General features: G+C 45.4%; 1 protein-coding gene across 2 annotated transcripts in view; it reads right to left on the reverse strand.

The window, feature by feature from the left end:
- ASS1 (argininosuccinate synthase 1) overlaps nucleotides 1-15,576 on the reverse strand; it is a 78,572-nt gene that overhangs the window by 17,405 nt on the left and 45,591 nt on the right. For both annotated transcript variants that reach the window (XM_083721490.1, XM_083721491.1), the window contains exons 11-12: nucleotides 14,391-14,455; nucleotides 7,270-7,401 (exon numbers count right to left, since the gene is read on the reverse strand). In XM_083721490.1, coding sequence (XP_083577616.1) covers nucleotides 7,270-7,401; nucleotides 14,391-14,455 — 197 coding nt within the window. The remainder of the gene's footprint in view (nucleotides 1-7,269; nucleotides 7,402-14,390; nucleotides 14,456-15,576) is intronic.

A 15,576-nucleotide genomic window follows, 5' to 3' on the forward strand; every position in this document is an offset into this window, starting at 1 on the left:
GTAGTCATTTAAATAAATCCTTGCACCTAGAAATCTAGCATGTGGGCAGGAAGACTAGGTTTCCTTTCTAAGAGCACAAAAGTTCATCATGCAAGCCCACACCTACTCACTGAAATGCAAACCTCAGACACAGGATTATTTTATTATCCAGATAGATAAGCATAGAATACTATGCATTCGGGAAAATGTTGGAGGGTGCGCTGCCTGATGTCAAAAGGCAGAGAGTTCCAAAGGGCAGATGCCATCAGGCTAAAAGATTGATCTCTTACAGATGCAGAATGGGCGTTATGAGGCACCTGGAAAAGTTCCAGTTCCACTGTTGAAGCAGCTGACTGGGTAGAGGTGAGCTAAGGTGACCTTGCAGGTAAATTAATCATTATGATTACTATTAAATGTATCAATATCCTGCCTTTCATAGGTGCCGCCACAGTATTATTTTGTTGTTATATATGAAATCAAAATTGTTTCACTTGTTTTTGCCTCTGGCCCTGCGCACCGCCAGTACATGGCCCGCGGAAAGCTCTCTGGAAGTCAAAGAGGCCCTTGGGCCTAAATTCTTCTACCCCACCCCCAGGTTAACATAATCGCTTCCTTAAAACACCCTTCTCCCTTTTTCTCCATCCACTATTCCTCCCCCCCATCTGCCCCTTCAAAGCAAATTTCCTATTCAACGGGACACCTCCCCGCTTTCTTAGTCACCTTCTCACTTTGTAAGAGTAATTCCACTCCTAATCCTCGCAGTGGAGGGACCGTGGGAGAGATGGCAAGATTTCCAACACCTGGCTTCTACCTGGCAGCGAGAGAGAACAAAACGGGGGAAGTCTCTCGCATTTGCCGTGCCACCTTTCCCACAGCACGATGGGGAGCAGGGGAGGGGGATTTTGCAGGGGGGGGAGAGGAAAATGACAACCGCTAATTGCCTTAAATTCAGAGAGACTAGTTACAATAATTAGGTGTTTAAGGAAGACAGGGGCATGAAAGCCTGGCCTCCAGCAGGTTCCCTCTGCTGAGTGGAGTCCTCTGTGATCTGCAATATTGTTATTTGGCCTGTGTTTATTTTAATTTTTTTTAGGAAAGAAAATGCTTTTTTTTAAAAAAAATGTTCTCTTTGCCTAAATGGTTTATTTATCATCTTGCAAATGGTTTCTGTTCTTAGAATGGAAAACATCACAAGCCTGGAGTGGGCACGGCTGTGAGGGTTAGGTTTTTTAAAATTAAAAATAAAAACTTAAATGGCTTTTTTTTTATTTAAAAGAAGAGGTGTTGTATGCTGGCACTCAACTTTGATTCTCTGGAGGTATGTTCCCACCCTGTTGCAAAAGCTCAGGGCAAGCTGCAAAGGATAGGACCTGTTCTGTGTCAAATGTTGCCCAAGAGACTTCTTAAGAAAATAAAGAGCCTGCTGGATCAAGCCAACAACCCATCTAGCACAGTGCTCTGTTCTGACACTGGCTACTCAGATGTTTGTGGGGAGCCAAAGTGGCGTAGCGTGGGTTGTCAGCGCCCGGGGCAAGGCAAGTAATTTGCACCCCCTAACCCGTGGATTTGCGCCCCCTAACCCCCAGATGTTGCGCCCGGTGCGGCTGGGGCCCCCTGCACCCCCACGCTACGCTACTGGGGAGCCACAAGCAGAACTCAAGCACAACAGCCTTCCCCCCTCCTGTGGTTTCTAGCAACTGGCATTCCAAACCATTACTGCCTCTGAACATGGCGGTAGAATGTTATGGGACAAAACAACAACAACCCACAAAAAACTGCTTGAACACAGACCTAGTGATCTCAGACCTGTGCCTAGAAAGCACAGCCCTGAGTAAGACAGTTCTCTCTGTTCCTATTTAATTCAGCCCTCTGTTTAGAACAATGAGGACTAGAAGCCTTTTACATGAAGGACCACAGCTCAGTGACACAGTGCATGTTCTGCTTGCAAGAAGGCTGCAGGCTGAATCCTTGACAGGCCAGACTGAGGAAAGGCTCCTGCCTTAAACCCTGAGGAGCCTCTGCTAGTCAGTGCAGACAACATTGAACTAGATGGACCGCTGGTCTGGCTCTGTTTAAGGCAGCTTCCTGTGTATTTTTCTTTAAATCTGGGAAACAGACTGAAGAAGGGCAAATAAACATAGATCTACCACCCAGACCCTCTCATAATGGAGGGGCTTCCCATGCCAGCCCCCATCTGGAATGTCACAGCCTCCAGCACAGCCGTTCTTTCTGCCCCTCCTCTTCTTTTCACCCTCCAAATTGCAGCAATTCTGTAATAGCTGGCCCTGCTGACCACAGGACTGATTGAAATGTCAGAGGTAACAGTCTCTTTTTCTCCCCGCTACCACTCTCCCTCACACACACCCAAAAAAGCCTTCTCAGAGCTACCTTTGCAAACCAGAAATTTCACCTGCCATTTCCCATGGTTTGCTCATACAAAAGATGACCAGATCCTCAGTCATGGGGGGGAGAGGGGGAAAGGGGAATGCACAGTGCCCCAGTGTGGGCTCAGCATCACATAGCAGGTTTCCTTCAAGAAAGAAAGGAGGAATAAATTAAACCACAAAGATCCAACAATATTTTGCTGGAGCAACAACAGAATCTGCTTCTTAAAAATCCTATCTAGATTATTTCCAACCAAGCATCTCCCCCAGTGTACCAAATTTTATGGTACTTCCAAAAAACCTTGGGTTGATTGAACTAAGTCCTACTCACAGCATACCCATTGAAAAGGGGGTCAGAAAAGGGCAAGGGAAATAATCGATGGGATGGAGCAATTCCCCTATGAGAAAAGGATGTAGCATTTCAGACTAAAAAGTTTAGAGAAAAGGCAAGTTAGAGGCAACATGAAAGCTGCTTATATAAATGATGTATGGCATAAAGAAAGTGAACAAAGAAAAGGTTTTCACACACACAGCCCTTAACATTAAGGACTCAGCTACACAGCTCCAATAAAACATTTTAAATGTCTTGTAAAGGGCAATATACAAATGGGACACTAGATGGCGACAGTGAGCTATGCCAAATTCAATGCATTTTTCAAAACTTTTTTTAAAAAGCATTTTCACAGCAGTTTTTTTAAAAATAATTAAAAATACATAGATTCTACCTAAAACTTGTAGACATCCAACGGAGATGAATGTTGGAAGATTCGGGACAAATACAAGGAAGTCATTCTCCACACAGCAAAGAGTTATGTAAACTATGGAACTTGCTCCTGCAGGTAGTGGTGATAGCCACCAGCTTGGAGGGCTTTAAAAGAGGGTTGGACAAATTCAAGGAGGAGGATAAGGCTGTCCAGGGCTACTAGCCACAATGGCAATGCTCTGCCTCCAGGACTTTAGGCTGCAGCAATGCTTTTGAAGACCAGTTGCTGGAAAACACAGGAAAGGATTTCTCTTGTGGGTTCTGCTTGCAGGTTTCCCACAGACATCTGGTTGGCTACTGTGAGAATAGGATGCTAAACTAGATGGGCCATTGGCCCGATCCAGCAGTGCTCTTATTATATTCTTAAATTAATGGGCCTACATTAGCCATGCTTTCAGCCTGCAGGGAAGAGCCTGTGGCCCCTCCATTTGTTACTCAACTACAACTCCTATCATCCCTGACCACATTGGCTGCAGGAGCTGATGGGAGCTGGAGTCCAATCAGCATTGGGAAATCCTCAGGCCTTCCTTCCGTACTGCAGGGGACTTGGAAAGACCTGGGGGAGATGGAGTGTCAGCAGGGAGCTGTCCAGCAGCAAGAGCAAACTTGTTCCACTCATAGAGTGCTTGCCAGTTTCCAAGAAAGCAAGACTACAGGAGGGGAATCAGGTTTTTGGGAACCCAGAGAGCTGCCATGGAAGGCAGATACTGATCCAGCTCAACTAAAGCCTTATGGTCTCATGAAGGCTAGGGTCTCGTCTCTCAAGAAGAGCTGCTCACAGTTTAAAGGGGTGGTGTTCTAATGGAAGGAACCCAAGCACTTTACTACTGTTGGAATGACCTCTGATTATCCTCAGCTTTCTTCAAAGGGGGCAGTTTGGATCTGTGGAACAGGCAAAGATAATGGTGCTCCATAACACTCATTCTGCATTTCCAATAACTTGATCTATTAGCATAGTAGCACACAACCTTTGGAACTCCCTGCCTATTGGCACAAGACAGGTGCCTTCACTGTAGTCTTTCCGACACCTGCTAAAAACATTTTTATTTAGGCAAGCCTCTCCAGATATGTAGAATGCTGACAGGCATTTTAATGTGGTTTTTAGCTTATCAATTATTTTAGGTTTTTTTTTAATGTTTGAAAAAATTGTTTTCAAACTGTTTTACTGAAATTTCATTGCTTCACTTGTTTTGAAAAACTATAGTTATTTATTTATTTTTAAAAAAACCTGTATGAAAAACATGCTGGAGCTGCTGTGTCACCAGATGAGAACCACTCCCTATAGCCATCTAAGCTCAAGAGAAAATAACTTTTTTGCTTGAAGGCTACATTCCCTTCTGGGCACCCCCTTGAGGGGCAGGTGTCCGTGGTGGGGTGGGCAGATCAGAGACAAAACTGGGTGGAGCAATGGGATGTCGATTTTGGGTTGTCTCCAACTGAGTTCAACATAGATCAGGCCCATGGATTGTAATGCAACTTAGTTATGCCTAGCAAATTCAATGCGTCTGAATAGGACTGGTACTGATGACAACTCTTTACCTTAGTACAGCAAGCTAGTTTCTCTCCATCCTCCATACAGCAAGCTAAAGGAAGGACACACTGTCTAGCCAGGCTATAAACACGTGAGGAAGGCACAAAACAGAGCTGGTGGTATTGTGGCCTAGGGAGAGGTCAGAGGACCAGACAGAGAGTTCCAGATTTGTTGGGATGTCAGAGTTTTGTGGGTACAAGTCACCCCTAATTCTTAAGGAACGAAGCAGAGTAAGGTCAAGGAAACCACCAAGAGAGATTGAAGACTGCAGACTCCAGCTGTGTGCTGGTGGGCAGAGACCAAAGTAGTTTAGGATTTCAGGGTGGGTGATGTAAGCAAACAGGAGGATAATGTTAGGTTTGCAAGCAGTTTGGAAAGCAGAGAAAGGCTGGGCAGAACATGATGTTGGCTGATAGTGGCAAGCTGATAAAAAGGAGACAGAGAACATGGTTTTCAGCTGTTCTTTGAATCCAATGCTGTGCTTGGCTAGGGCCTCTTGGGAAGTGAATGCTCTGCAAACGCTTCACCTAGGTTCAGGTTGTATATATGTGTGAATAAACCATATATCATAAAGACACCACAGTCTCTGCCGTGCCTCATTGCCTGAAAGGAAACACGAGCTCTGGATAAAATGCACCGGCAACCTCTGGAATCCTACACTGCTGAAGAAGATAGGGGTGGCATGTAACAATAGCAAGTGTGTCAATTACACACAGAGACTCAGGAACTACATCAGTTACTGATGGTGCTCAAGTCTAAAGCTGTTTCCCTTGAAAGGGATAGAATATTTGCAAATGCTTAACAGAAGAGATGCAGTGAGCACTTCCAAGATATCTGCAGACCCCAAGATCTAGGCACTTACCTAAATTCATATTTAACACCAAATTATTAGCACAAAATGCTAGGGTCTCAATGTTTGCATTTCTAGATGCTTCTTATTCCCCAAAATACGGATTTTAACACATTTTGGTCCTTTTGTCTGTGTTTTAAGCCAAGGACTGCATTGCAAGATTCAGAGCCCTGCAAAAGGAGATCTGCATTCCAATCTTCACCTTAGTTGAAGAAGCATGGATCAGGCCCGTTCACATCAAAATGGAATCCCTCAACCATCCCAGGTGGGGAATTATGACTTTGTTCTCCAGATGGTGACTTGTGGCTGGGAACTATCTATTTCATAACCTGGTCACTGGCTGTGTCAGGAGAGGGCTTTGGGAGGCCACAGGTTCAGACATGGCACCATATTGCAGATAGGCTGTTAGCCAATCACTGAAATCACAGTCTGATTTTGAATTGTTCCATCAGTATTGCACTTGCAGATGCTGGATAAAAAGAAGAGTTAGCAAAAAGCATGCTTTTATCACATGCTCAGATATCTGAACATGATGCACATCATCATAAGAAGAGGCATCCCCTTCTTTGGGAGGAAGAGAAGGGGAAATGCCTCTTTTAAAAATTTTCTGGTTTCCCCCTTTTTTCTTCTTCCTGTACACTTTGCGATACATCCTCCTCAAATAGCCTCCTTAAAAACATTTCATTGAAAGTCAGGGTAAAAAACCAAAAAAGAATTAGCAAAGAGCAAACAGTTAAATACAAGGATGGTGAGTGCTTCTTTGGTTTTTAGAATCCCTTGTAATACACACACAAAAACACATATAAAGATATATACAATGTGTCTTCTAGATAAACGGCTGCTGGTACTCACCATGAAGTTGTTACAGTAAGCGCCACATTTTTAACCAGTGCTTTTCTTTGAGGAAAAAAGGGGCCAGTACAGCATACCTTTGAGTACCCCCAACAAGCACTCCATATATGTTATGATGGTGGTACCTCAGGTTACGTACGCTTCAAGTTACAGACGCTTCAGGTGACAGACTCCGCTAACCCAGAAATAGTGCTTCAGGTTGAGAACTTTGCTTCAGGATGAGAACAAAAATCGGGCTCCGGCGGCGCAGCAGCAGCAGGAGGCCCCATTAGCTAAAGTGGTGCTTCAGGTTAAGAACAGTTTCAGGTTAACAACGGACCTCCGGAACGAATTAAGTACTTAACCTGAGGTACCACTGTACTTATATTTTTTAATTTCTTGTTTGTTTGTTTGTTTGTTTGTTTTAAACTGACTTATTATATTGTTGCTGTTGTTGCTTTTGTTACCATTTATTATCTGACCTTCACCTTAAGGTCCCAGGGCAGATTAAAACAACTGAAATATGATGTTAATCTTAGTAGATTAAATTTGTGAGTCTCCCTCCTGCCCCGCAACAGAAAACCTAACTAGTTAATGGAACAAATGTTATGGGCCTTATTTCATATGAAATCTGGAAAGAAAGATGTAACATGAAAGTGTGGACTGACAGTTGCTTATACCTTGAACTCTGTGTGTGTGTGTGTGTGTGTGTGTGTGTGTGTGTGTGTGGCGAGGAGAGAACTAGGTTAAATTTATCTGGGTAACTGAGCCACCCCTAAAATACAAGGAATAAGCAATGGTAGTGAGCGACATCTAAGATGCAGACTTCCTCTGTTGCTTTATACCAAAGCATAAATGAAAAACAGAGAGAGGCACTCTTGGAAGGAAAACGTTTTTTTTTTGTTTTGTTTATTTGTTTGGTGCTACATACCATTGTACACCAGCTCAGCAAATTTCAAGGCCAACGCTTGCTTGATTCTCCTCACTTCCCGGTCCATGGTGAAGGCCTCAATGTCTAAATGAGCGTGGTACAGTATGGTCCCCGCCGGAGTCTCGTAGATACCTAGCCATTTCACAAGGCAGGGGGAGAAAGAAAGAAAGAAGATGGGGGGAGAAGAGAAGAGGGGGAGGGGGAGAGGAATGAATGAGACCCAAACTGTCAGGAAATGACAAAAAATAATGATTTGGCTGACAGAAGGAGCCGCAGTCCTGGCTCCATTCACTCTCAGCTTGCCGTAAAATGCATGTGTCATTATAGTCATGCTGAGGCCGAGACAGTCCACTCCGCACCTTGCGGAGAAAATTTCTAGATTCCCTTCTTTGAAGAGGCACTCCAACGAGGCTAAATGACAGGGTTTTGGAGGCGACTCCCCCCACTGAAGCAAGCCCACCGGTCTGTGCCTGAAAACCTGTAATTAAACAAGCCACGCGGGGCAAAGTCGTGGGGGTTTGGAAGAAAACCTTCCCCCTCGCTCCCCCCGCCCCGCAACATGGTTCCACTGAAGAAGAAGTGAAAGCCCCTCTCCCGTCTCAGCTGTGACAAAAATGGAGGGTACCTGAGAAGGTGGGGGGGGACGGTAGTTTTAATCTACCTTCACTTGGGGGCTGCCAACCCAGACTGTTCCCGCCACAATCTGTTCCTCATCGCCAAGCTTAACTCAGTTTAGGGGATATGGGAGAATGTCCATTCGGAGTCCACATTTTAACATGTGGTTTACCTTGTGTTCTGTTTGTAGCAAGATGATGCATAAAACACAGCTTTCCTTTGAAATCCATCCATGCAAAGCAGGTTCCATGATCAGAATAAATGTGTGGAAATAACGCAAGGAAATGCATTGCGTGAGGAAGGGGGAGTTGCTTGCAAAAAATTACAAATGGCAAAAGTGTGCCTAAATAAGAGGCCTTGAGAAAGGCATTCTATGGAGCGAGTTCCATAGTTTAATTATGAGCTGCATGAAGAAGGGTTTTCTTTTATCTGTTCTGAATCTTCCAACAGTCAGCTTCATGGGCTACTCTGGGTTTTCTTCAGACCGCACAAATGGGATCTCTACAACTTGTAGCATTATAAGAAGGGGATAAAAACTATCCCCCCATCACCTTCCCATGCCCTGCATCATTTTATAAATGTCTATACTGTCATCTCTCACTTGCCTTTTGTCTAAAGCAAAAAGTTCCAAATACTGCAACCTTTCTTTCCTCAGAAAGGAGTTGCTGCATCCCATTGATCATTTTGGTCACCTTTATCTGTATCTGACGGACAAATCTTGAAGGAGGGCTGCGTTTCAGTTTGCATTTTGTCTCAGAAAGTGTGAATTAGGTAACTTTGCTTTTATACATCAATTGAATCATATTTCTCTCCCAGCTCTACTTCTGGTCCACTTTCACTCCCATCTAGCAGAAGAGTTCCTATCTAACTCAGTACTTTCCTCACTGACTGGCAGTGGCTTTCCAGGATTTTGGATAGGGGTCTATCCCAGCCCTACCTGGAGATGCTGGTGATTGAACCTGGGACCTTCTGCATGCAAGGCAGATGCTCTACCACTAGGCTATGATCTTGCCACCCAGAAAGACTGGGGGAAAGCCTGACACCTTGATGTATCTCTTTTGATGTACAGAGAAAGAGGAGAAAAAAAATCATGCCATGGACAGGAGATCAAAGACCTTTCATGTCTCACAGGTTGGTTTGATGGGGAACCAGCTGGACCTACCAAGTCTTGATGTTTGTAGACTCTTGCTCACAGATCTTCACAGCCCAAGAAGCTAAGAAAGTTTCTACAGCAGGGCAGAGGAACCTCAGGCCTAGGAGCCAAATGTGGCCCTCCATGAGTTTCTACCTGGCCCTTGGAAGTGTCCCCAGGCCACACCCCTCAGTGGCCCTGATTCACACCTCCAGGTGTTATTTGCCTGGATGGATGGAAGTGTGTCCCTGAACTCTTGTTGGCTTGATGGAACATAGGGAAAGGGTGAGTTAGCTTGTCTACAAACTAGCCTACTGTACAAAGCGAAAATTTACATCCATTGGTTCACCCACTCAGGCCTCTGGTTCTACCCACCGCTGGCCTGCACCCCTCAAAAGGTTGCCCAGAAGGGAATGTGGTCCAGAGGCTGAAAAACATCCCACTTCCCTGCCTCACAGAGCTAGGAGGAACTGGTCTGATCCAATGATGGCACTGGCCAGGGTCCCAAGATTATATTACGGTAATCCTGGGAGGATGGAGAGGGCAGTGTGAAAACCCCAGGAGCCACTTAAAGAGGAGCTCCAGGGGAAGGAATGGTGGGTGGAAAGTAGGTGGACACACACTGTCAAAGGAATCCCACTAGAAGGTTTCCAAATTCTCCCCTCAGCATTTGCAATTCCAAATGAGCTTGCAATGTTTGGCAGTGGTTAAGTGACAGGGCTAAGGACACATGGCAGACAGTTGCACTGGTGCAATGCTAAGGAAGAGAGGAATGTGGTGGAGGGGATGGAGAGAGAGAGAGAGAGAGAGAGAGAGAGAGAGCATCCTTGTTCCTTAATCCCTTGAGTGTGCCCAGGAGCCGGATGCTGCCCAATCGCCTTCTCAATCGGGCCGGCGGACGGCCCAGGAATCAGCATTTTTTACATGAGTAGAATGTGTGCTATTATTTAAAATGCATCTCTGGGTTATTTGTGGGGCCTGCCTGGTGTTTTTACATGAGTATAATGTGTGTTTTATTTAAAATGCATCTCTGGGTTCTTTGTGAGGCATAGGAATTCGTTCATTTCCCCCCCCCCCAAATATAGTCCGGCCCCCCACATGGTCTGAGAGACAGTGGACCGGCCCCCTGCTGAAAAAGTTTGCTGACCCCTGTGCACCACAGAGGGCATTTTAAGAAACAACAACATAGAAACAAAAATATCTGTGGCAAGACAAGGGTAACAGCCTCATATCACCAAATCTGCGCAGATACCCTAATCCACTCCAATTAATCTGTCTTCTCCTTTCCTCGGAAGATGTTAAAGTTAATTTGGACAGATAAAAAGCTTGGTTTTCTCTGTGTGTATATATAAACTTTCATCCACCCATTCCTCCTCCTCCCTGGGCAGCCCCCCCCTCCATATTGCCCCACACATTTCTCTAAAAGAAAAAAGGGAGTGTTAGAAATGGATTATTTTCTTCTGTCTGTCTGCCTCCCCAGTTCTCTCTCTCTCTTTTTTGTTTTTGTTTGATTTGTGACAGGAACCCGAAGCCACAAAGACTGTAGGCCTGGAAGCTGGGGTTTTTTCCTTCTTGACAGTCGAAGTACGATCCACCATGCATGGGGGAGAGGAAAATGACAGGCGCCCGTCCTGCGTCGCCGCACAGGAGACAAGAGCCACCTTCAAAGTGACACTCACCGCCGCTCCAAGTGTCTATTTTCATCTCTCCATGTTTACAGGAAAAAGACAGAGGTGTCAGCGATGCGTGGCTCACGGCATTTCAATCACGCCGTAATTGCTGCCGTGAAAGTGGACGAGGATTGGGGAGGGGGGGGTATAAAAGACAGCTGCCGCTACTTAAAAATTTCTAATTTGTAACCTCGGCTGTCTGTTTACCTCCAGCAAAGCTGTTTCGGCTGCCTTGACAGCAATCCACCTGTGACACTCTGTAACCAGAGGCACTAACTCCAGCGCACTCCGGAGCATGAAAGGAGGGCGAAACCTCTCCCCTTCCATACATGAAATCACGAGAAGAGCCTGCTGGGTCATGCCAAAGGGAATCCATCCAGTCCAGTGTCCAACCACAGACCCTCAAGGGAATTCCACAGGCAGGACACAAGAACAAGAGTATTCGCCCTTCCTTTGCTTTCCAGCAACTGGTATTCAGATCCATTGCTACATCTGACTGCTGGTAGCCATTGGTAGTTTTCTCCTCCCATCATGTGTTTGTCTAATCCTTTTTTAAAGCTATCCAAGTTGGAGGTCATCTCTGTCTCCTATGGGAACGAGTTCCATAGTACGACAGTGACCTCACCCAGACTGCCATTAAAAAAATAGTAACTTATGGACATAAACAAATCAATAAAATAGAAATAAATAGAATTACAAAACAGCAGCATAGTATAACTGGGAGAGACTTAGCTTGCCAAAGTACTTAAAAGCATCAGGTAAGCCAAATTTCACATTGTACTGAGGAGACAAAGTCCTGTGCATCCCCATTTGTTTTTTATGAGATAAAATCCCACCAAGGAGCCTAAAATCTTTCTGGGACCTCCAAGCATTTTGTTACACGTAATTTATTATTGGTTGTTTTTCCGGCTAATGCTAAACACCACATATTTTTATATCAAAGCAAAAGTCACAAATCCTGCAAGATTTAGGGGAAACTGAGGTTCTGGCAGCCCCTAGCACTCATGTCAAGAGTTCCTAAGAGCTGAAACATTTTTGTCGTTTAATGTGGACAGTTAGCTTCATGGGCCTCCATTAAGTCTCTGTGGTCCAAATGAGGCTCTCCTCCAAATCACTGCCTTCCCACACTTTTCACTTCTTCAATCCATGTTTTCTTTTACTCTATCCTTTTTGAAGTATTCTTGGTGTTAGGAAATCCAAACCAACTGAGAGAAAAGAGTTGGGGAGGCAGGAACAACTCCCCTATAAAGAAAGTTTGCAGCATTTGGGACTTTTTAGTTTGGAGAACGAGGTGACATGTTAGAAGTTAATGAAATTGTGTTTCTTCCCCCCTCCTCTCATGACCCTAGAACTCATGGGCATCCAATGAAGATGAATATTGGAAGATTCAGGACAGATAATAGAGAGGACTTCTACATGCAGCAAATAGTTAAACTATGGAACTTGCTCCTGCAGGAGGCAGTGATGGCCACCAGCTTGGATAGTTTTAAAAGAGGATTGGACAAATTAATGGAGAAGAGGGCTATCAATGGCTACAAGCCATGATGGCTATGATCTGCCTCCTAGGCTGGCTTAACGGTCAATCCCTCTTCCCAAAGAACTCTGGGAATTGTAGTTCCAAGAGGAGAATAGATTGTCACCTAACAATTCCAAGCACCCTAAACAAAGTACAGTTCCCAGAATTTTTGGGGGGAGCCATGGCTGTTTAAACAGAAGCTGAAGCTGAAGCTCCAATATTTTGGCTACCTCATGAGAAGAGAAGACTCCCTGGAAAAGACCCTGATGTTGGGAAAGATGGAGGGCACAAGGAGAAGGGGATGACAGAGGTCGAGATGGTTGGATAGTGTTCTTGAAGCTACGAACATGAGTCTGACCAAACTGCAGGAGGCAGTGGAAGACAGGAGTGCCTGGCGTGCTCTGGTCCATGGGGTCACAAACTAACTAAACAACATGGCTGTTTAAAGTGGTACCACAGTGCTTTAAGTACACAATGCAGATGGGGCCAAAAAAAAAGCAGTGTCGAAATAGCAACAGGTTTGAATAACATATCTTTTAAAAGATTTGTTGTTGTTGTTTTACGAAGAAGAGAAAACCGGACGTCTCCCCAAGCACACACATACACATACACATACACGCATGTATCCCTACTGCCAAAATCAGTAGTTTTCATCCTGAAACATTCTCCTCTGAAAACCTTCACCTCTAGGGGGCACCCACATAAAAGAGACATGCCATTCACTATTCCTGCAGCCGCTCCTAGAGATCTGAGGGGAGTTTGGTAGGAGAAAGGGAGAAATTGTTTCAAGGAAGCTGAAGGATCTGAAAGAATGGCACTTCCTGAGCTGCAAGCATGACTCAACATCTGCCCCTCACAAAGCCTACTCGCCGTTGCTGATATTGGGGTGAGCGTTCACACCATAGTCAATGATACCTTCAACCACCCCACCTGCAATTCTTTAGAATCATAGGATCAAAGAGATGGAAGGGACCCTGATGATCATCTAGCCCAACCCCCTGCAATGCAGGAATATGCAGCTGTCCTATATAAGGCTTGTACCTGCAACCTTGGCATTATCATCACCACCACGCTCTAACCAATTGAGCTATCCAGGCTATCAATTTATTTATTACTTTTATTAAATTTATTTAATGCATTTATAGAACACCTTTTATCTCCTCGGAGGTCAAAGCGGTAGATGTGGCTCTTCGCCTCCTCAATTAATCTCCACAACAGCCCTGTGAGGTAAGCTATAGGCTGAGAGGCAGTGACTTGCCCAAGGTCACACCCAATGAGCTACGCGGCCAAACAGGGATTTGAACCTTGGACTCCCAGGTCGTAGTCCTCATTTAATCCCCATAGTAACCCAGTGGGGTAGGTTAGGCTGAGCTTCAATGGCAAGTGGGAGATTTGAACTCTGGTATCACAGGTCCTAGTCCAACACTCTAACCACCACACCATACTGTTTCCAACCTATTAGGAGCAATGATTGGAACAAACTGCTCCAAGTTTTGAGTGACCTCAGAAAAGAAGGTTTAGCGTTGTCCCTTGTCTGGGGGAAACACAGGAAGCTGCCTTATACCGAGTCAGACCATCTAGCTCAATATTGTCTACACTGACAGGCAGCAGCTCACCAGGGTTTCAGGCAGGAGATCTCTCTCAATCCTACCTGGAGATGCTGGGGATTGAACTTCAGACCTTCTGCTTGCAAGACAGATGCTCTGTCACTAAGCTATGGTCCTTTCCAAGGTTCAGGAAAGGAGGGAATGGAAGTACAGCTTGTGTGTTACTGGATTATAGCCAACACCAGCCCAATAATTAGACAAGGAGTAGGGAACCTTTTGGTCCCAAAGGGCCAGATCTCCAACCAGATTTAAACAACTCAACCGCTTCCAAAAACTTAGGCAAAGAGGTGCATCTCAAAGAGGTGCATGACTAATCAACAAGGAGTACAGCAATGTTGCTAGGCCCACCTCCAAAGAGTGGGCACTTCTTGGCTAAGAAGTGCTAAGGCACTCCCATACACCACAATCCGTGGGCCTCAAAGTACAGTGGCACCACCAGCAGGGCCTCCACACATGATCCTGACATCCAGGCAAGCCAACATAGTAGGGAGCCCCCTTCCCTTCTGATATAGGAGCTCAAATTAGTGTGTCAGGTCTGGGTTTAGCTGCAGCTTTGCAAGTCCAGAAAGAACAATGCTTACCTCGAGACTTCATTCCGATGAACCGGTTCTCCACGATGTCCATGCGTCCAACACCATGCCTGGCACTGTGGAGAGGAAGGAGGTGATAGTCAATGCTCACAGGCGTGGAACAGACTCCCACAATACATGCTGGACTCTCTTTCCTTGGAGGTTTATAAGAAGAGGTTGGATGGCCAGCTGCTATGTATGATCTGTTTGAGATTCCTGCATTGCAGGTAGTTGGAATAGATGACCTTGGGGTCCCTTCCAACTCTAAAAAATTCCATGGTTCTATGTTTTTCTAAACCTGCAGGCAAGGCAGTGCAAAACACCAGAAGCAAAGGATGATGGGAAAGGGAAAGGGCAAAGGTCTCTCACAGGATGGCTGGGTACAAGGGCTTTGACCCCTTTTGGGCAGATGACTTAGCCACTGTACTCCATGCTCTAGAAACTTCCAAAATGGATTACTGCAATGTGCTCTGTGTGGAGCTGCCCTGGAACATGACTCCAATACTTCAGCTGGTGCCAGGTTCAGTGGATGGGGTTAAATTTAGAACCCACATACCCCTCCTCCCATTTTAAATCAGCTGCACTGGTTGCCAGTTTGTTTCCAGACCCAATTCAAAGCACATTAGTGTTTTGAAAGCCCTAAACAACTCAGGCCCCATATACCTGAAAGGTCACCTCCTTCCCTACATAACATCCCAGGTGCCAAGACTGGCAGAGGGGGACCTCTTGGTTGTTCCACCACCCTCAGACACCCAGGAGAGGGCCTTCTCTGTGGCACCCCCTAAGTTGTGGAGCTCCTTCCCCACAGAGATATGTCAGGCAATTTCACTATACAGCTTCCAGTGAATGCTAAAGACACACCTCTTCATCCTAGCCTTTGACACCTGAGGTGTATATTTTTAGGGCCCACTGTATTTCTATGATTGCAAGTTGTTTCGAACTTGCATGTGCTTTAAATGGCTGTAACCCACCCTAGGTCTTTATGGTGAAGGGCAGGTACAGTGGTACCTCGCAAGACGAATGCCTCGCAAGACGAAAAACGCGCAAGACGAAAGAGTTTTCCGTTTTTTTCGCAAGACGAATTTCCCTATGGGCTTGCTTCACAAGACGAAACGTCTTGCGAGTTCTTGCGAGTTTGTTTCCTTTTTCTTAAAGCCGCTAAGCCGTTAATAGCCGCTAAGCCGCAAATAGCCGTGCT

The sequence above is a fragment of the Podarcis gaigeae genome (genome assembly GCF_964106915.1).
Source record: "Podarcis gaigeae genome assembly, chromosome: Z".
In the NCBI taxonomy this organism is placed as follows: domain Eukaryota; kingdom Metazoa; phylum Chordata; class Lepidosauria; order Squamata; family Lacertidae; genus Podarcis; species Podarcis gaigeae.